At 43.0% G+C, this 21,502-nt stretch overlaps 1 protein-coding gene across 1 annotated transcript in view; it reads right to left on the bottom strand.

Moving 5' to 3' along the window:
* Window positions 1-19,752, bottom strand: part of LOC307217051 (cytochrome P450 2J5-like) — a 31,233-nt gene extending 11,481 nt beyond the window's left edge. The window contains exons 1-2 of the mRNA XM_079978064.1: window positions 19,449-19,752; window positions 14,841-15,003 (exon numbers count right to left, since the gene is read on the bottom strand). Coding sequence (XP_079834190.1) covers window positions 14,841-15,003; window positions 19,449-19,616 — 331 coding nt within the window. The 5' untranslated portion in view covers window positions 19,617-19,752. The remainder of the gene's footprint in view (window positions 1-14,840; window positions 15,004-19,448) is intronic.
* Between the last annotated feature and the right edge of the window lie 1,750 nt (window positions 19,753-21,502).

Below are 21,502 nucleotides of genomic sequence, written 5' to 3'. Positions count from 1 at the left end.
GGAAGCTGTAAGCTGAAGCCTTGGAAAGCCTACTTGTAAAGGGCTAAATTTTCACCGGGAAAAAAATATCAATATTGAACCCCCCTCGGATGCAGGAGAAGAGGGGGGGAAGTTTCGGACTGAATTTGCCTGCAGGAGAGAGTGGGAAGAGAGTTAAAACCACTACCGCTCTGACCCTGGGAACGGACTCCTATTGAGGTGCTTTGGAACGTTCGTTGACAGCTAGATAAATAAGAAGAGATACATTGAATTACATTCTTGCGACTGTTTCCGTCTGTGTTATAAAGGACTAAAAGTTGAAAATTGAAACTAAGTCTACTTATTTGAACTGTATTTGGATATTTGGAAATTACAGACTAATACAAATAGAAACTGTACAGATAGGTAGCCGTGTTGGTCTGCCATAGTCAAAACAAAATAAAAAAATTCCTTCCAGTAGGAAGCTGCTGAATTGCAACTTATTACCAAACTTAAAACCATGGAGAGACCTGGTCTGAACAAAGACATTGGATTCTTATCTCATTATACATGACAAAGCCATTTTTCACCTTCTCACCCCTTGCTTTTTCCTGTAAGACCTATTGCAGTCGTTAAGAGTCGTCAACAGGCTCATCACAGCTATCTGCCAATCACCCAATCCCACCACCCTTCTGAGTAATACCCCTCCCCACCTTCTCACTATATAGAAGGGTCTGGTGACTTCTGTTTCAGTGTATCTGAAGAAGTGTGCATGCACACGAAAGCTCATACCAAGAACTAACTTAGTTGGTCTTTAAGGTGCTACTGGAAGGAATTTTTTAATTTTGTTTTGACAAATAGAAACTGTTTCCCCCTAGAGGAAGCTGCTATTGTTACAAGAGCTGGGCTAGGGAATTTCCACTGCAAGATAAACTGTGTGACTGTGAGACTGACCTTGAATCTTTAAGTGTTATGGCAGATGGAAAGGAAAAAATAGATCAGCCAACTTCTGAAAAAACATTAAGGTCTGGGAAGACTTTGCAGCAGCCAAGGAGAGCCTCAACATCAGGTCCCTCTTCCTCTGCAGCTGCTGTGCCAGTACATTCTAAATTGAAAGGAATGTCAGAAGACGCTTTAGCGGTGGCACTAAGCAAGATAAGTGACTCTTTGGATCAACTTAACAAGAAAGTTGACACGGCAACTACTAAAATTGACTTAAACAGAGAAAGTATAAATTTAAATACAGAAAGTATAAATAAGTTGGGACACAAAGTGAATACCAATACAGAGGCTATTCAGAAATTGGTACAGAAGTCTACTTTGATACGGCAGACAGCAGAGGAAGCTAGGGGAAAAGCTGCTGCTGTGGAATGCAAAGTAATACAATTAGAGAGTGAGAGTTCCAGACCTGCAGAGGCAACTTGACGATCACAAATTGACCCTTTCTATGATTGAACTTGAAGAAAAACAGACGAACTTGAGGATCAGGGCTTTGCCTGAATTGGAGAAGGAAAGTTTGATAGACTTTCTTATGCAGGAATTTGCTGATTTTTGGGACGTGGCTTTGGATCAAGAGGAATTTAAAATTGTGAGGCCTTTCAGACTTGGAAGAGGAGGGGGAAAAGAGAAAAATAGAATACGAGATTGTTTGATTACCCTCCAAACTAAAGAAGAAAGAGATAAAATTTTGGGTTGGCACAATCGGAAGAACTTAGAAGTTCAACAGTCAAGAGTGGAACTTTTTAAAGACATCCCAAAATATCTTCTGGATCTTAGGCCTGACTATGGAGATTTGGTTGTCCTGCTGAGAAAGAACGAAATCAAATTTAGGTGGGAGTTTCCCCAAGGTTTATCCTTCAGTTTCAAAGGAAGGAAAATCAAAATAACATCGGTAGAAGACAAGGTAAAGTTTTTGGATAAATACGAAGAAGACTTGCAGAAGGAAGCTGGAAAAGAGCCAAGAGCATCGAACAGGAAATCGCCAGATAGAGGACTTGAACAAAGAGCATTGGACAGAAGGTCACCAAATGAAGGAACAGTGGAGATAGCAGCATTATCCTTTGGATTGGACCCCCTAGTGAACCTGCCATCGATACTACCAACAGAAGAAGAGCAAGCACTGGGGGCAGTTGGAGGAAAATCAGAGTAAGTTGGAATGTTAATGGACTGAACTCCCCCGAAAAAAGGCGCAGTCTTTCATTTATTAAAAAAAGAACAATTGGACTTGATCTGCCTACAAGAAACACATGTGATAAGGCTACACAGGAAGATATTGAGTAATAAAAGATTGGGTCATGAATTCATTTCATCAGATAAAGTTCAAAAAAGAGGAGTAGTCCTCTATGCAAAAGAGAGCCTATCACCGAAATTTATATTCAAAGATGACCAAGGAAGATTCGTTGCAATCGAAATTCAATCACAAGGAGAGAAATTCTTGATAGTAGGCATCTATGCACCAAATGAAGGAAAATCGGAATTTTTAAAGAAATTACATGAGATTCTGTTGGATTATATGGACTATAATATGATTTTGATGGGAGATATGAATGGAGTGGTGTCTACAAACATGGATAAGGCCCAGAGACAGGTAGTCACCAAAGATGGTAGACTACCAAAAACTTTTTTTGACATGACTGAAAATATGGACTTAGCTGATATTTGGAGAATGAAGAACCCTCTGGGAAGAGAGGGAACTTTCTTCTCTGAGGCCAAAATGACATGGACAAGAATTTACCAGATTTGGGTAACTAGAGGATTGGCTCCGAAGACCAGTAAAGTGGAGATTTGCCCCAAGACTTGCTTTGATCATAATGCAGTGAAGATGGAAATGAGATTGACGCCAATTGGTTCCTTCAGATGGAGGATGAATGACACATTGTTTAGGAGTGAAGAAGTGATCAAGAATGCCCAAAAAACCATGAGACTATTTCGAGACAAATATGAGCACAACAGTGGAAAAAAGAGTAATCTGGGATGCAAGCAAGGCGGTCCTGAGAGGATTCCTGATACAACAGAATGCAATTAAGAAGAGAACCCAAAATGAAAAAAAGGATAAAATTTTGGAAAAAATAAAGGAAGGTGAGAAGAAGTTGAGAGGAAAACCAAAATGACAGGAGATCCTGAAAGAGATAAAGTTATATCAAGTACAATTCATAAAATTGACGAATCAGGAAATAGAATGGAAGATCAAACAGATGAGACAAAAGACATTTGAATCGGCAAATAAATGTGGGAAATTGCTGGCTTGGCAAATGAAAAAAAGACAAAAACTTAATACTATTACGAATTTGGAAGTGGAAGGAAAGAATATTCAGAACCCAGCGGAGATTAGGAAGTGTTTCCAGAGGTATTTTAAACAACTTTATACACAGGAGAAGGAGAAGGAAATGGATATTGATCGATTTCTGAAAATAAATGGATTACATAAAATCTCTCAGGGAAACCAGTTAATGTTGAACTACAAAATAACAGATCAGGAAGTGGAAGGGGCCATCCAGGACCGGATGGATTGACTTCAAGGTACTACAGGTCTCTGAAAGAATGGTTAATACAACCACTGAAGGAAGTCTGTAACGAAATATTGGAGGGGGAAAGTGTCAGTATATGGAAACATCACCACTGCAGACAGCCAGATTGTTGACACCACATGATGCACTTATCTGTGGGAAAGAAAAATTTCCCAGGACGTTCACAGGCTGGATAAGTCTTTGTGAAGAGTGTAACTTGAAACCTTCTGTGTGCGCATGTTCAGAAAGTTTGTCAGACTTGCTGGAAGAACTGAACTGAAAGGACGTGTTTTTCTCTAGTGCTGTAATGTCAGAAATAAACATCATGTAAATAGATTTCTGACTTATTTTCTTTCCCCTGCGGAAGCAGGAGGGAGGGGTTGTGCATTTTGCCCATGCTTGGGAAAATGTTGCCTATCAAAATCTCCCTGGTCTGTCTGGATATCAGCCAGAGGAGGTTACCGGTAAGCAAGCTCCGAGGACAGTGAGAGGGGCCAGCCTCTATGGAGGGGGCTTGCAAACCGACAAAAAGGGCACCAGAGTCATGGAAGGAAGCTTATATTACACTTATACCAAAAACAGAGACTGAAAAGAGACAGCTTAAGAACTACCGCCCCATATCGTTGCTTAATGTGGATTACAAAATTTTTGCAGATATTTTGGCTAAAAGATTAAAAAAGGGGTTAATAGAAGAAATTCATAAAGACCAAGCCGGCTTTCTCCCGGGCAGACATTTGTCTGATAATACGAGAAATATAATTAATATTTTAGAAAAATTACAAGTGAATATTAATACTAAGGCAGTTTTGATTTTTGTGGACGCAGAGAAGGCCTTTGACAACATCTCTTGGAGTTTTATGAAGAAGAATTTACAGGGGATGGGGGTAGGCCAAGGTTTTGAAAATGCTATAGGTGCAATTAACTCAGAGCAAAAGGCAAAATTAATTGTGAATAATGTAGTGACAGAAGAGTTTAAGATTGAGAAAGGAACACGACAAGGTTGCCCAATCTCTCCATTGCTTTTTATATCGGTCCTGGAGGTTTTGTTAAATATGATCAGAAAGGACCAATTGGTTAAAGGCATACAAGTGGAAGCTAAACAGTACAAATTGAAAGCATTTGCCGACAATTTAGTATTGACTTTGCAGGAGCCAGAATCTAGTACCAAAAGGGTACTGGAATTGATTCAAGAATTTGGTCAGGTAGCAGGTTTTAAGTTGAACAAGACAAAAACTAAGGTTCTAGAGAAAAACTTAACTGTGAATGAGAGAGAGAAGTACCAGGAAGACTCCATTATTATCAAATAATGGAGGCATATAATTTGGATAAAAAAGTTGGCTTCCAGGTGGAAAAATCAAAATTGGAAACAGAATTGTTAGACCCTAAAATTAAGAATCTGTCAAGAATGTATAACTTGCTGTTGAAATGGAATACTCAGGACGAAACGGTGAAATCTGCTATGATTAAATGGGCACAAGATGTTGGACATAACATTATGATGGCTGACTGGGAACAGTTATGGACCACAGGTATGAAATTTACGGCATGTAATGCCCTAAGAGAGAATTTAATGAAAATGATTTACAGGTGGTACATAACGCCAGTCAAGCTTGCAAAGATCTATCACTTGCCTGAAAATAAATGTTGGAAATGTAATGAGACTGAAGGTACATTCTTTCACCTTTGGTGGACATGCCCAAGGATTAAGACATTCTGGGAGATGATTTATAATGAAATGAAAAAGGTATTTAGACTTCCGGGTTAGCACCATCGGCAATGGCAGAATTCCTCTGACTCAGAGGAACCCGCTCCGCCAAAATCGGGTCTGGCCACCGCGGCGAAGGCGGAGACCCTCTAAAAATCCCAGGCGGAGGAAGCCTGGGAATGTGGGATTCGGCTCACACCAGGAGCGCCCCCCCTACTCACACGGAAACCCCTTTTTGGGGGTTCCGAAGTGATGCAGGGTGAGTGGCGAGGTGTCTCGAATCGACTGCTATTTTTGCGGAGTGAAGCCGCACAGCCATTGTCAGAGAGCGCTGACTTCTTTTTGTGGACATTCGGATTTCAAACAACAACCCGTGAGTAGTACGGAAATTGGATTTTTAAAAATATTTTTAAATTCGGCACGATTGGGGAAGGTCCAAACAGGAAGTCCGCCTCCCCTTTCTGTAAATAATTTAAAGCAAAGAACCTGTCAACTAAGGTCGTGGAGAGATTTTTTTTCTTTTTTTCTGTAAAGGACTTTAATTCTACGGATTGACACTATAAGAAATTTTATTTGGAAGCAGGGGAGCCTGCAGGAAAAGAATTAAACTTGGGAATTGATGTGCCACCCCCCCCCATACCTGGGAGTGGTCCGTGAGAGCCCGTTGATGAAGTATAGAACAATTTAACAGCTGTCAAGCTAGCTGTCAAGACGCAAAAAGAGGACTTTGTTTCTGTTGTCTATATTTGTTACGAGCCTGCCTTTGAAAAGAAGGAAGGACTGTGTGGTGGGATAATGAGCTGCTTGTGTGTTGAAACTCGATCCCTCAGAGCTCACTCAGTCTAGTGAAACCCTGCCTTGAGAGGAGCCCTTGAGCATGGCTCCCTCAGTCGCTGGTAGAATCTGACAGTGGGCGTTTGCGGAAGCGTTTCCAACATAAAAGCTGTTTCACAGACATGCGCCTCCTGGATTCCCTGCGTGACAGCTTCCGGCGGGGGGTGGGAGTTCTTAAGGGCTGTTCTGATACCTCCTCGCTGTTCCCACTGGAAGTATCCCAGAGCCTCCCCTCCGACTCCCTTTCCTTTGGAGCTCTAGCACTCCCCCTACTGGTTCCCTCTTCTGCTGAAGAAGAGGCTCTCCTATTCTCCTGAAGCCTTCTCACCACCTGTCCTTCCGATGGCAGTTCCCTGACATCCACCTCCCCCCCAGGGCCCCCTTCACCCCCTCCCGCCTCTTTTCTTACTGGCGGCGAGGACGGAAATCCCTGGAAGGAACTCCCCTCATCCTCCGAGGATTCAAACACTTCTAACCACGGCCTACCGCCTCTTTCCCCCTCTTCCTCTTCTTCGTCGGAATCTGTTTCCACCTCCACTTCCGACTCTGGGAACCCTTCAAATTCCCCTTCCTCATCTGTAGTCCCGAAGTGTTCCCTCCTAAACCTTGCCACTGGTTGTGGTTTACTTGGGAAACGCCGATGAAACGTTTCTATTAAAATCTCGTCTTTGACTTCCTCTGCCGGTACCCATGCGTTTTCTGACTCTTCCTCCCCCTCCCATTCTACCAAGTATTCCACCTGATTCCCCTTCCACCTGGAATCAATGATCCCCGCCACATCCATGTTGCGTTCTCTCTCTTCTATGACGGGTGTCCGGGTGACCTCCCTCTCATGTTCCCCCCACTCACACCCCTCTCTGTATGGCGACAGTAATGACCTGTGAAATACTGGATGCAATTTCATGTGACTGGGCAATCGGAGTTTGAACGCTACTGGGTTCACCTGCTGTATGACCTCAAAGGGTCCCAACCGTTTGGGTCTCAATTTCTTACACCCTCCCTTGAACGGCAGTCCTTGGGTGGATAGCCACACCCGGTTACCCACCCTTATGGTTTCGCCTTCCCTCCTATTTCTGTCAGCTTGCTTCTTATATTCTTCTTTGGCTTTCTCTAAGTTGAGTTGGAGCTGACGGTGGATCGCTTCCATCTCTTCAACAAAATTTTCCGCTGCAGGTACACTCCACCTCCCCCCGCCCTCCCCTGGAAACGCCCGAGGATGACACCCATAATTGGCTAGAAAGGGACTCATCCCGGTGGACACGTTCTCCGCGTTGTTGTAGGCAAATTCTGCCAGAGGTAACCAGTCCACCCAATCCGTTTCTCTGTCCTTTACATAACACCTAAGATATTGTTGCAAAACCCCGTTTGCCCTTTCTGCTTGCCCATTTGTTTCTGGGTGTCTGGCGGCGGAAAAACTTACCTCCACATGCAACATGCTCATTAGTTTCCTCCAGAACCTAGAAGTAAATTGTTTTCCTCTGTCGCTCAAAACCCTCAAGGGGGCGCCATGCAACCTAAAAATGTGCTCCACAAACAACCTTGCGGTTTCTTCCGCTGTCACTGCATGTGAACAAGCTATAAAGTGGCACATCTTAGTTAGTAGATCTACCACCACCATGACCGCGGTTTTCCCTTTGGATCTCGGTAGATCGGTCATGAAGTCTATGGATACCATCTCCCATGGCCTTTCTGGGGTGGGTAAGGGTTCTAATAACCCCGCTGGCGCCAACCTCTCTCCCTTTGCTCTTTGGCACCTGTCGCATCCCCTGACATACTCCCGCACGTCCTCCCGCACCTTGGGCCACCAAAACTCCCTGGTAACCAACCACATGGTTTTGTGCTGCCCGAAGTGCCCCGCCGTGGGGCTGTCATGCAACTGCTTAAGCACCCGCCCTCTTAGTTCCCCACCTGGTATGTAGAGCGCCCCTTTGTAATATAGTTTTCCGTTCTTTTCCTCAAACCCCCCTGCGTCCTCACCTGTCTCCCTGAGTTCCCTAAGTTTCTCTTGGGCATATTCATCGTTTTCAATACCCTCTACCAGTTCTCTTTGCCCCACCAATGCCGCCCCACAAACCCAGTGGTCCTCTGAGATGATATGTCTTTCTTCCGCCCCTCCTTCCCCCTCCAAGTACTCCGGTTTTCTGGAGAGAGCGTCCGCCCTGACATTCTCAGCCCCTGGCACGTAGCGAATCTCAAAATTGAACTTGGAGAACTCTTGCGCCCATCTTACTTGTCTCTGGTTCAACACTCGGGCTGTCCTCCAGTATTCTAGATTTTTGTGGTCTGTCCGCACTTGAACCTTGTGTTGCGCTCCAATCAACAGGTGTCTCCATCTCTTGAACGCTTCGTGGACAGCGAGTAATTCTCTGTCGTACACTGTATAATTCCTCTCAGACTTGTTCAATTTCCTCGAGAAGAAGGCACACGGCCTCCATTCCGACGTATTCGCTCCTGGCTGCAGAAGCACGGCCCCCACCGCTCTGTCAGACGCGTCGGTTTCCACCCTCATCGGCTGCTGCAGATCCACGTGTAAGAGTTGTTCTTCCGAAGCAAACGCCCTCTTTAAACTTTCGAAAGCTCGCTGCGCTTCTTCCGTCCAGACAAATTTCTTCTTACTGCTGAGACAATCCGTGATGGGGGCTGTTAAATGGGCGAAGTTCTTGATGAATTTCCGATAGAAGTTTCCGAACCCCAAAAACCTCTGCACATCTTTCTTAGTTTTCGGTGTCCTCCATTCCAGCACCGCTTGCACCTTGCTAGGATCCATGGCCAGCCCCTTGTCCGACAACCGGTACCCAAGGAATTCCACCTCTCTGGTGTGGAACTGACACTTCTCCAGTTTCACCCACAGCTGGTTTTCTTGCAGTTTGCTCAGTACTTCTCGCACATCTCGCACATGCTGCTCTTCATCCTCCGAGCACACCAGTACATCGTCCAAGAACGCAGCGCAGTTCTTGTACAGCAATGGTCCCAGTACGTGATTCATGAATGATTGAAATACTGCGGAACCCGCCTGGAGGCCGAAGGGCATAACGCAGTACTCAAATGCCCCCAAGGGGGTGAACATAGTGGTTTTCCACTCATCTCCCTTTCTCATACGTATCAGGTTATACGCCCCCCTCAGGTCCAGCTTGGTAAAAATCTTCCCTTTTCTCACCCGGGTCAGAATGTCATCGATTCTGGGCATAGGGAAGCTCACGGGTTCGGACACTGCGTTTAGGGCCCTGAAATCCACAATTAATCTCGGTTTGTCCGAGTTTTTTTTGTCTACAAAGAACACTGGACTACCCCCCACCGCTCGTGACTCCCTGATGAACCCACGCTTGAGGTTTTTGTCAATAAACTCCCTTAGCTCCTGCATTTCTCTGTCAGACATTGCATACACCTTGCCCACTGGCAATTGCGCCCCTGGAAGTAAGTTGATTTGGCAGTCAAAGGGTCTGTGCGGGGGTAGTTTATCTGCTTCCCTTTCGCTGAAGACGTCGGCAAAATCTGCATATTGTCGTGGTACCCTACCTTGTTCCATTGCTTCTATCTTTGCTAACGTGGCCTGAGTCCCTACTTGGCCCCCTCTTTCTGTGCAGTGTCCCATACAATGTGCTGACCCAAAGGAAACCACTCTCTGGTGCCATCCCACAAGCGGATCATGCAGCGCTAGCCAGCTCATCCCCAAAATGATGGGCGCTCCTCCCAACGTGGCTATATTAAACGCTATCCGTTCTGTGTGTCTTGCCACCCTCATTGTCATGGGGACAGTTTGCTGGTCTACTTCTCCCCCCAACAGCGCCCTCCCATCAATCGTGGTCACCTGCAGGGGATTTTTTAAAGGAATGGTTTGTATCTGATGGGCGGCTGCAAACTCCTTACTCATAAAGTTGCAGGAGCTGCCTGAGTCTAGTAACGCCTTCACTTTTAGTGGGTGTCCGTTTGCCAGCTCCAGCAATACCTCTATTACAAGAGCTGGTCTTGGGGGTTCTGGCGTGGGCACATTTACTGTTCCTTGGCCTGGCTGCTGTGCCCCGTCGGTGGCAGCCAGGCGTTGGCTTTTACTTGCTCCTTAGCTCCTTCTCCCTCCTCCCCAACAGCTCCCGCCATTCCTTGCCATTCCTTTCTTTGCGGACAAACTCTGGCAAAATGACCTGGCTGTTGGCAGAGAAAACATTTCTTGGCGCCTTTTCCCTCCTTCTTTCGCCCTTCACTGGGGTTTGAAATTGCGCGCGCGCGCGCTGTTCCGATTTCCATCGGCTCTGCTGGCAGAGAAGGCTGCTCTGGCATCTCTGGAATGCGGAAATCCCTCCAACGCTCCCCTTTCCCTTCCCGCTTCTCCAAGGCTCTGGCCTCCTGGCGTGAGCCTATGGCCAGCGCTGATTTAGTCAGAAGGTCCATAGACTCCGCCCTGGGCCCCCGGGAAAGTTCGTCTTTCACTGCCGAAGATAGTCCTTCTTCGAACAGCATTTGTATCGGTTCCGCTGACAAATCCCATCCTAATTTATGGATCAACATGGTGAACTCAGTCCAGTACTCACGGACAGATCGGTTCCCTTGTTTACACGCCATTAACTGCCTGCGCGCCACTCCCTGCTCAATCTCGCTGGAAAACATCAGATCCATGGCGCGAAAAAACTTCCTTGTGTCCCTTAGGGCTTCATTATTGGCTGCCATTAGTGGTCTCACCCAATCTCTGGCCGGGCCTTCGAGATGCCCAATCACAAAAGCAACCCTCGAATCCTCATCAGGAAAATCATCAAACTGCAGATTGAGGGCATATTGCATCTCAGTCCTGAAGGCTTGATAATTCCTGGGATCACCCCCAAACTTCTGCACCAGTCCTGGCACTTTCCTCGAGAGCTGGGCGGCTTTCCCCTTTTCTGCATCATGAGCCCTCCTCTCCTCCAACCTCGCCGTTTGCAGAGCTAACTGTACCTCCAACATCCTGTACCTTTCTTCCAGGCTAGGACCGGCTGCAGCTGCTCCCCCATCTCCTGCTCCGGCTGGGTTGCTCATGATGCCTCTCTTTGCACAAGCTGCTTTCAGGGACTGTCAGATTGCTGTGGTGGGATAATGAGCTGCTTGTGTGTTGAAACTCGATCCCTCAGAGCTCACTCAGTCTAGTGAAACCCTGCCTTGAGAGGAGCCCTTGAGCATGGCTCCCTCAGTCGCTGGTAGAATCTGACAGTGGGCGTTTGCGGAAGCGTTTCCAACATAAAAGCTGTTTCACAGACATGCGCCTCCTGGATTCCCTGCGTGACAGCTTCCGGCGGGGGGTGGGAGTTCTTAAGGGCTGTTCTGATACCTCCTCGCTGTTCCCACTGGAAGTATCCCAGAGCCTCCCCTCCGACTCCCTTTCCTTTGGAGCTCTAGCACTCCCCCTACTGGTTCCCTCTTCTGCTGAAGAAGAGGCTCTCCTATTCTCCTGAAGCCTTCTCACCACCTGTCCTTCCGATGGCAGTTCCCTGACAGACTGTTACAATTTAACTGGACTTTTGGATCTGTGCTGAAAGGAGTAAAAAGAAACTTAAATTCCCCTAGAGGGAGCTTTGGGATATTGCAGAGAATGCCTGTTGGAAAGGAAATCCAGTCTGAACTGAATAGGGCATTTTTTCTCTTGGGAAAGTTCCATGGTCAAATTGGTGTTTTGACTACAAATGTTACAACTTTGGACACAAGACTGAGTACCATCATTGAACTTGATAAGAACTCGGCACAGGAATTTTATTCAACTGAACAAACAGGGAAATTTGAGAAGGAGAATTATGTTGTCTCTGAAGAGAAGAAAGGGGGAGCCGTAACCCTGCAGATGTGAAAGGAGAGCTGCAATTTGAGGCCTGACATGATGGCAATAAGGGGAAATAAATTTTTGAAGATGGAAGTTTGGCCTGAATTGGAAAGTGAAAGATGGAGAGATCTCCTTATGTGGAGATCAGATGACCCTAGGATTATAAATTTGATTCAGGTGGAAGTTGGAGCTTTGGGGACATTTGGATCTGAAAGGAGAATGAAACAAGATTTGGAATACCCCATAGGCCTTACTTTTAAGTACGGAGGTTTGGCTGGAAGGAATGTGGATGCTGTTGGGTTGGACCTTCCCCGAGATTTGGCTTTCAATATTAAGGACTATCAAAAAGACGGGCAGAGGGGACATGAGAGTGACTTGAGAGCCTCGGATGTAAAATCTCCGGGCTAATGGTTTTTTGAGATTGATGGACTTATGTTGGGGACTGAAACCGGGAAGGGGGTATGGGTGGAATGGAAATTGGGAACTCAAAGGGTATACAATATAATTTGCTTTTTTGTTTTATATGAGAGTTGGGAAATTCGTGGAAGGGAATTTTTTTCGACCTTAGAGAAACGTCTCAAGAATAAGTATTGATATATAGGTTTGGATGAGAGTTAAGATTGGATAAAGTAAAAGTGGTTTTTAAAACAAATTAAATTACTTAAATGAAAATAAGGTTGGAAGGATTTGCAGAAATAACTATTTGAACTGGAATACAAAAATGGGAGGTGTGAGGAGGTCAAGGAAATAAGTAAAGGAAGAAAGTTTTGCAAAGGTTTAATCTGGTTTTTTTTTCTTTTCGTTTTTTTTCCAAGTGAGTGTATTTTTTTTGTTGCTGTTGTATTTTTTTTGTATTTTGTATTTTTCTTTTTTTTCTTTCTGTAACTCTTAAACTTTGAATAAATATTATTTTTTTAAAAAAAACAACGAATGCAAACAGCTTCAATGCACACCTGAACGGCAAGCACTGCTTTACATCTGTTCTCTTCAAAATGCAATTGCACCCTGAATTCTTTTCTTTTTTAAAAATGCAATTGCATCCTGAAAATAATTTGCTTGCCATTGCAGATGCATGACCCTGTTTGCATACAGTGTTTGCAAGAAAGAAAAAAAAAGGTATTTAAATATACCTTCCTGAAGAAACCAGAGGCCTTTCTCCTGGGCATGGTCGGCCAATTGGTGCCAAAGAAGGATAGAACTTTCTTTATGTATGCGACAACAGCAGCAAGAATACTCATGGCGAGGTACTGGAAGACACAAGATTTACCCACCAGGGAAGAATGGCATATGAAGTTGATGGACTATATGGAACTGGCGGAAATGACTGGCAGAATCCGAGACCAGGGAGAAGAGTCGGTGGAGGAAGATTGGAAAAAATGTAAAGATTATTTACAGAAATATTGTAAAATTAAGAGCTTTAGAAAAAAGGTGGAATAAAGTTATATGGCTTTGGCAGAAATGTTAGAAGGAACTAGGCATAGATAGATGGTTAATGTATTAAAAGGGGGAAAAAACTAGGTTGCAATATGTTAAAATTAACTATAAGACAGAAAATAGATGAAGATGGAAAGGACTTGCTGAAATAGTTAATTGAAGTGGAATACAAAAAGGGAGGCGTTGAGGAAGTCAATGAAATAAGGGTATGAAAGTTAAGATCGAAAAGATTGGAAGTGTTTTTAATTGTTTTTGTTTTGTTTTGCTAATTTAATGTTTTATGTAGTGTTTTTTGTTTTTGTTTCTGTTTTTCTATGTTTAACCTTTCTTTTTTCTTTTTGTAATTTTCAAAATCTTAATAAATATTATTATTTTTTAAAAAAAGATGTTGGGAAAGATGGAGGGCACAAGGAGAAGGGGACGACAGAGGACGAGATGGTTGGACAGTGTTCTTGAAGCTACCAGCATGAGTTTGACCAAACTGTGGGAGGCAGTGGAAGACAAGAGTGCCTGGCGTGCCTTGGTCCATGGGGTCACAAAGAGTCGGACACGACTAAACGACTAAACAACAAGAACACAGGCCCTGCCGCAATAACAGCAGCGAGGATATTGATGGCTCAAAAATGGAAACAAGAAGAAGTACCGACTTTGGAAGAATGGAGAACAAAACTAACAGACTATGCAGAACTGGACAAATTAACTGGAAAAATTAGATTCCAAAGAGATCATAAGTTTTTAGAGGACTGGGGAAAATTTAGAGAATATTTGAAAACGGTATGTGAGGAAGACACAACGCTAGTGTGTTTTAAAGAAGCTTTGTGAAAAAAATAAGGAATATTGCAAGAATGTAAATGAGGATAGAAAGAATGTACTTAAAGGCAATACTAATATTAAGGAATGTGAAGATAGAAATTTAACTACGGATGATTGTCAGAGAAGTTGAGGGAGGTCCAATAAGCTAAAATATGTGATGTGGAAATTTGTATGATTGGAGATTTTATGAAAAATATAATAAAAAATTTGCTTAAAAAATAATAAAAAAAGAACACAGGCCCTGCGGAAGGAAGTTAAATCCTGCAGGGCCCTGGTCTCATGGGAAAGAGCATTCCACCAGGTCAGAGCCATCACTGAGAAGGCCCTGGCCCTGGTGGAGGATAATCTGACTTACTTAGGGCCCGGGACCTCTAAACTATGATTATTCATAGTTTAAACTGTTTTTATATCTCTGTAAGTTACCTTGAGGCATACATGCAAAATGCAATTCATAATTTATAATGATGATAGTAACTATGTGATTGCAAAGTTCACATGTTATATTTGCCACATGAGTCCATGCCCAAATATGTTGGAAGAGCTTGTTGAGAGAAGCAGTGTGTTGTGTTTCTTAGAGATGTCATAATCAACCAAATCTTCACATGTGCTGAAGCCAGGTTTTCATGGACCCAAACGAATGTGTCATTTGATAGCATGAGGACTAGCCACTCTGATTGACCTCAGGCCCTAGGTCGTAGCATTTCTCGTTGTGTGCAGCAGTAATAGAGAACCTTTGTTCTGTTTTTCTGGACAGCCCTTTAAAAGTCTCATCTTGGGAAAATACCAGTAGAAATTCTTATTCTTCACTACTTACCCTTTCCTTTTATCAGAGTCCTAAGTAAAGGAGTCTCTGGTCGCTCATCTAATTCTTCAGAGTGGTCAATGAGTGCTTCTTTCACTGCTTGGAATCCAGACAGTACTACAATGGGTAGATGTCCAAACCATATGGTGTAAATATTTCCATGTTGCTTTCCCAGCTACCATTTGGTTCAAAAGAGAAGAGAGGAATGATGTGTTCAAAAAACGCAGTTGGAGATTTCAACTTAATACGAGAACGTCATCCTCCCTCACCTCTGCAGTTTCTCACTATGTGCAGTTCTCTTGCTATCATCTTTTCCCCTCCTCCTCCTCCTCCCCGTCCCCTTCCTCCCTCCCTCCCATAATCCCAACCCATTTGTTTTGCTCCCTCCAAGCCATGTTGCCTCTGCCTAGGATCAGAGCAGCAGAGACACTTCATAGTAACCAGCCCTCCTGTGACAGACAAGAATATGCACAAGTCATTGCCAGAAAATGATCTTGCCACAATCTTTGTGTGTGCAGGGATGTGGAACCTGTAGCCCACCAGATGCTTTTAAACTAGCACTCCCACCATCCCTGACTATTGGCCATGGTGGTTGGGGCAGATGGGCATTGTAGTCCAAAACATCTGGTGGGTACCAGGTTGGCATAGGCTGGGCTAGAGCCCTGGGTCAGTGTTCAGACCCACGGTGGGTCACAGCAGGAGCATCACCACCATAAAAATATATGGGAAGGAATTAAGATGATACATGTCTGGGCTAGAGATTATTACCAATTCCAATGTTTTAAAGGTTAATATGTTCATATCTGATGGTTGAGTAATTTTGTATGTTTTGAAGAGTTTTTACTGAAAAAGCTCAGAATTGTATTTAAGAAACAAATAAAATAAACTATGGCCTGACAAAGAGTTAATGCTTGCGGAGGAAGTAATGGAAAGGTGCCTGTTCTGTTTGTCTCTTGTCTTCTCTGGTTACACGTGAGCTGCTGCTGAGAAAGGCTGATGTGCTCCGGCTTCATTGCCAGTAGAACTCGTTGCCCTTCCATATGTTGGAAGGGGAGAAGTACACAGTATTCCACGCCAGGGATGTCCAACAGGTAGATCGGGATCTACTGGTAGATCGCGGTGTGTCTGTGGTAGATCTTGGGGGGGCCCCCACACCCTCCTGAAAGCTCAATAACTTTGGCTCCCTAAAAAAGCTCAACAAATTTGGTAGATCACCGCCAGTTTCTTTATAGTGGGAGTAGATCTCAGTCTCTTGAAAGTTGGACATACCTGTTCTAGGCCATGTCGCAACATGCAATAGAACAAAAGGAAGACAAGATCAAGAACATACTGTAATAAGCGGTTTTATTAATTCAACTTCTTGTGTTACACAATGTGTTTTGGAGATGAGTGCCCTTCAACCAGCAGCTATAAACAACACACATAAGACATTAAAACTAGTATAAAGGGGCAAGATTCCGATTAATACTGAAAAACACAAAAGCATACAAAGTAGGATAATGGCAGCATGGGTAGCTATGTGAAATCAGGGGAAAACACAAGGCAACATAAAACGTTGTTGTATTTTCTATGGGTCAACTTGTAAGTGGTAGCAAGACTTCCTTTCCAAGTGAAATTAGTTTCACGGCTTTCTAAATGACTCTCAGAAGCTGATTTCACAGCCCTGTCCTTGTAATCTTGGAGAGAGATTACAACCTGGAGATTAGCACTTACTGTAAGCTTGCCATATTCCTGACATGTCCTGACAGGAATCGGCAAAATGTCAGGAAACACCCAGATGTATGGCAACCCAATGGAAAAAGCTCAACAATTTCCTAAAAAATGGCAACCCTAGTTTACCGCAGAGATCCTTTAAGAAGATTTTGGTATTTTAGTTTATAATTTGTTTTTTATAAGTGCTTCTGGTGTGAGTGAAAAAGATTGAATAGGGCATGGAGGTTAGTACCTGTTGAGAGGCTGCTGTGAATGAATGCTGTGGTCTGTCTTTTTTCTGTAATAATATTTTATTCTTTTTTCATATAGAAAGTTACATTTCTTAACCTTGGTAACCTCAAGGTAAGATTACTTGCAATGTGTTGTACATAGGGCTGCCTCTGAAGACAGTTCGGAAACTTCAGCTAGTGCAGAATTCAGCGGCCAGGTTGCTCACTGGAACAAGAGCATATTACATCGCTCCTGGTCCGGCTGCACCAGCTACCAATTAGTTTCTGGACCCAATTCAAAGTGCTGGTTTTGACCTAGAAAGCCTTAAATGGCTCAGAACCACAATACTTCAAGGACCGCCTCTTTCAATATGATCTTACCCAGACCCTGAAATCATCTTCTGAGGCCCTTCCTTGTGTTCCTCCTCCATAAGAGGTCCAGAGGGTGGCAACACAAGAATGGACCTGCTCTGCAGTGACTCCCCATCTGTTGAATGCTCACGCCAGGGAAGTTCACCTGGCAAAACCTTCCTTTTTAACTAGGCCTTTGGTTGATTTCATTGACATCTTATGCCATTTTAAAATCTGATTATTTCTGTGGGGGCGTATTATTGGGTGGTTAATAATAATAATAATAATAATAATAATAATAATGTTCCAATTAACAAAACAATATAGAAATTTTCCATATAGAAAGTTACATTTGTTACTCAACAATTATACAGTGGTACCTCGGGTTACACACACTTCATGTTACATACGCTTCAGGTTACAGACTCTGATAACCTAGAAATAGTACCTCGGGTTGAGAACTTTGCTTCAGGATGAGAACAGAAATCATGCTCTGGCGGCGCGGCAGCAGCAGGAGGCCCCATTAGCTAAAGTGGTGCTTCAGGTTAAGAACAGTTTCAGGGTAAGAACGGACAGGTTAAGAGGCTGATGATGGGAGTAAATTAGCCTCCCGAGTTTTCCCAGGGGATGGGAAAATGCTGCCTCGTCCGCAGTTGCCAATAAATCACCCCCGAGTTCAAAAGGAGGGGGTGGGGGCACTGGACGGAAAGCCCTCAAGTGAGTTTTTGGATCTCCTGGATGCTACTTCGGATTGTGATCCTAGTTGCATTGCTCAAGATAAATAATTGGAGAAGAGTAAATGCACATGTTTCGAGCGAAGGAAAGGATGTACTGATTGCTAATTAAATCGACCATTGAGAAGCTGAGTGACAGGTTGGACTGAACAGAAGACTACATCAAAGAATCACAACTATTTCGGTATGTTGAAACGGATCGGAAAGGAGGGGTAAACTTTTTACTTTTTCAATATGATTTACCTAACAACCCCTCCCCAAGAACAACCACCACATGACTGATAGCAAGTGAGATGGGAAAATAAACTGTGTGGAAATAAAATTATCAACTAAAGGCTGTTTTGCGGAAGATCTGGAAAGGTAACAAAAGGCTTTTGAATGACGCAGTTCTAATTGGGAACCGCCATTATGAGACTGACTTTGTTGCAAGATTTACAGTCAAGGGGGGAGGGAGCCTGTGTTCTGTTATCATATCTGAATTCTACGTTTGATTTGGCAAGAACTCCCCTGGAAAGGCTGATTTATGGAGCAACTGGTCTGGGAAAGTTAATGAGCAGACGCTTAGACTGTATTTTATGGGAGCTGCTGAAATGGCGCCTGCCGTTTGAATAGGACTTTTGGATCAGCGTGAAAATCCACACAGGACTATAATAATGTTTGCTTCAACTCGCTTGTGGAGATAATGCAGAGGTTATTAAGAAGAAAAATGATAACAACCAGAAGATTGGAAGACGGGATTTGTAAAGGATAACAACAAAGAGCTGGAAAGATGGGACTTGTGAACATCAAAGCAGCAGAAATATGAGATGATTGGACCCTTTCTGAAGTCGAAGCATGGGTCCCCCCCAAAAAATTTAAAATTCGGCTAAATATTTGGAGTTTATTATGTATTGGTATAATTTGGAATTAATGTGATATGATTGGTTTGTTAACTGGAAATTTAATAAAAATTATTTTTTTAAAAAAAAGAACGGACCTCCAGAACAAATTAAGTACTTAACCCAAGGTACCACTATATTCCAATACAACAAAACAAGTGATTTCCCACTCACCCAATATCAATGTTTATAACTTGAATTACATACGATTGCATTTTAAAGTTCCATCTTATCTATTTTGATCCTCTCTAACATGTTTCTTAATATATTCTGCTGTTTTCTTATAGTTTAAACGGCGCTGTGGTCATTGAATATGGGAAATAACTTTTTATATAGACCGGAAAGGTTTTCCAATCTTCTTTAAAAGATTCTAAATTTGTATCTTTTATCAATTTTTGCCATCTCTGCATATTCCAAGATTTTCATAAAGCATTCTTCCTTTGAGGGTGTTCTCTCCTCCTTCCTCAGTTTAACAGTATACAATACATATTTTTGATCTGTAGTTTTTAATGCGCATTTTCAACTTTTATATGGTTTTGTGCTTTGCAATATTAATAATAATACTATTTACATTATTACTATTATTTGTATTGCTTACAGCTTCTGACAACGGAGGCTTATGGCATTTACCATTTTAACCCATGCCATCGTTGAAGCTGAAATATCACAATTGTTGGGGGAAATAGATAAAACAATTGCTGGCATCAGACTGAGTTATTACTAAGCAATAAGTACCTGAATGAGAGTATTTTCATCAATCTTGAATAGAAACCTCCATGTGGCTCCAATGAGAGGAAGCTGGAGAAGTCCTGGAGGATAATGCCTGTTTGACCAGAGCAGTTTCAGGTAGTGCAGAATCAGAAGAGCCACCAGCAGAGCAATCAAAAGTGCCCGTACCTCCATCCTTCTCTTGCTGTCTCTTTCTCCTTAATTTTTTCTAGGTTTCCTGGTCAGGTTCAACTCTCTTTCTCTAAGGAGTTTTTGCTTTCATCAAAGACATCAGCAGTATTCTCTGTTTTTATATGCTCAGTTATTAAAAACAATTAAGCAACAAGGGGAGCAACAAGGGGAGCGACACCATTTGTAAGTAGCCTTGGAATGTGGTCTGGACAGCCCTTCAAATGTTTTCTCATAGTCATAATGAGGCATCTAATCATAAGCCTGCATTTTTATTGAGGCTTGATCAGGGCCTGTATTTTAAAATGGTGAGCTCATACAAGGAGCACGGGATCCTATTTATAATCTAAACAGAATAATTCGATTGCAAGCAGTAGTGGAACTTGTAACCAATGCAACGGCCCAGAGTTTGAGACTTATTGCACAACAGTTGGATGAAAGTAGAGCTGCCATTTTGCAGCTGAAAATGGGAATGGATTATGTACTTGCCAGGCAGGGAGGCCTATGTGGAGTCTTGAACTTGACAGGGAATGCCTGTTGCTTTAACATTTCTGATAATGGTGAGGCAATCCGTGTGTTGGCCACAAAGATGGAGAATATAGCACATGTCCCAGTACAAACATGGGAAGGATGGGATATGGGATGGCTCACCAATTGGTTACCTAATGTCGCAGGACTCAAAGGGATACTATTGTCTTGCTTGTTTTTCTTGACAGTAGTAGTAATGGTTTTATGTATGGTGCCATGTATCATTTCATGTTTTAGAAGTACAATTAGCAAGATGATTTCAAATGAAACTCTACCTCATATCATGGCCCTATATAGAGCTTTACCTCAGGAATATGATGAAGGTCAAGCTATCAAGGACACTTGGGATGAAGGTCCTTGAGCTTGAAAGGGGGGAATGAGGCATCTAATCATAAGCCTGCATTTTTATTGAGGCTTGATCAGGGCCTGTATTTTAAAATGAGCTTAAAGATTTTCAAATGTTTCATGCCAGGCAGAAGAGCAGCTGCCTAAGAACCTTGGCAAAATGCTTTTCCTCCTAGACAAGGGGGCCCCCTGATTTATAGCAGAAAACAATTCTCAAAGTCAAAGGGAATTACAGGCTGACAGCCAAGGTTACACTGACCCTACATATTACAGAAGATAAAAAAAGAGATAAACATAATTAAGAGTGGGTAAATAGTAAAATAAAACCATGTGCCTCCCATTCAACTTGAGCCATATTTTCCTAAGGTTGAAAGGTCAAGAGCAGTGAAAAAGGCAACTGGCTTGGCTGGAGAAGATAGGTTTTCTTTCTTTCTATTTTTGAGGCTGGAAACTGTTCCTTACTTTGAAAAGGTTTATTCTTCTAAAAAGCTATCTATGTTATGTATTAAAAATATATTGGCTTAAATGTAATTATGCAAAGGAATCAGAAGCTAAGAAATGTTAAATCCTTATGCTAGATTCTTATTTCATATAGTTGGAAGAGATCACAGGGGCCATCAGCCACCAGCCTAGCCCCCCCTGCCAAGCAGGAAACATCATTAGAGCACTGGTTGTCAGGCCTTTGTTTAAAAGACCTTCAAGAGAAGGAGATCTTTCAATGATGATCCTTGACATCTGTTTAAGATAAAAATTTAAGATTAACCATTTGTTTTGGAGGGCAATAGGGCGAGGTGAGCTGGTAATTAAGGTTCCTTGTTGAGACACATGTAAGATATATTACTACTTATTTGTCATTTATAGATAGAAGAATATATAGCTTTTTGATTTCCATAAAAGGACAGAAGGAAATGGGTGTATCTTTTGTGATTGGTTCTAGCAAACAGCCAATAGGAATTTCAACCAGGCTGATTGGACAGAGGCAGCCACAGGAGGAGCAAGGGGGCTGGATTAAGGAAATA

This window comes from Podarcis cretensis (assembly GCF_951804945.1).
Source record: "Podarcis cretensis genome assembly, chromosome: 5".
Classification (NCBI taxonomy): Eukaryota; Metazoa; Chordata; class Lepidosauria; order Squamata; family Lacertidae; genus Podarcis; species Podarcis cretensis.
Note: the sequence above shows the minus strand (reverse complement) of the source record. Positions and strands in the feature narration are given on the sequence as shown.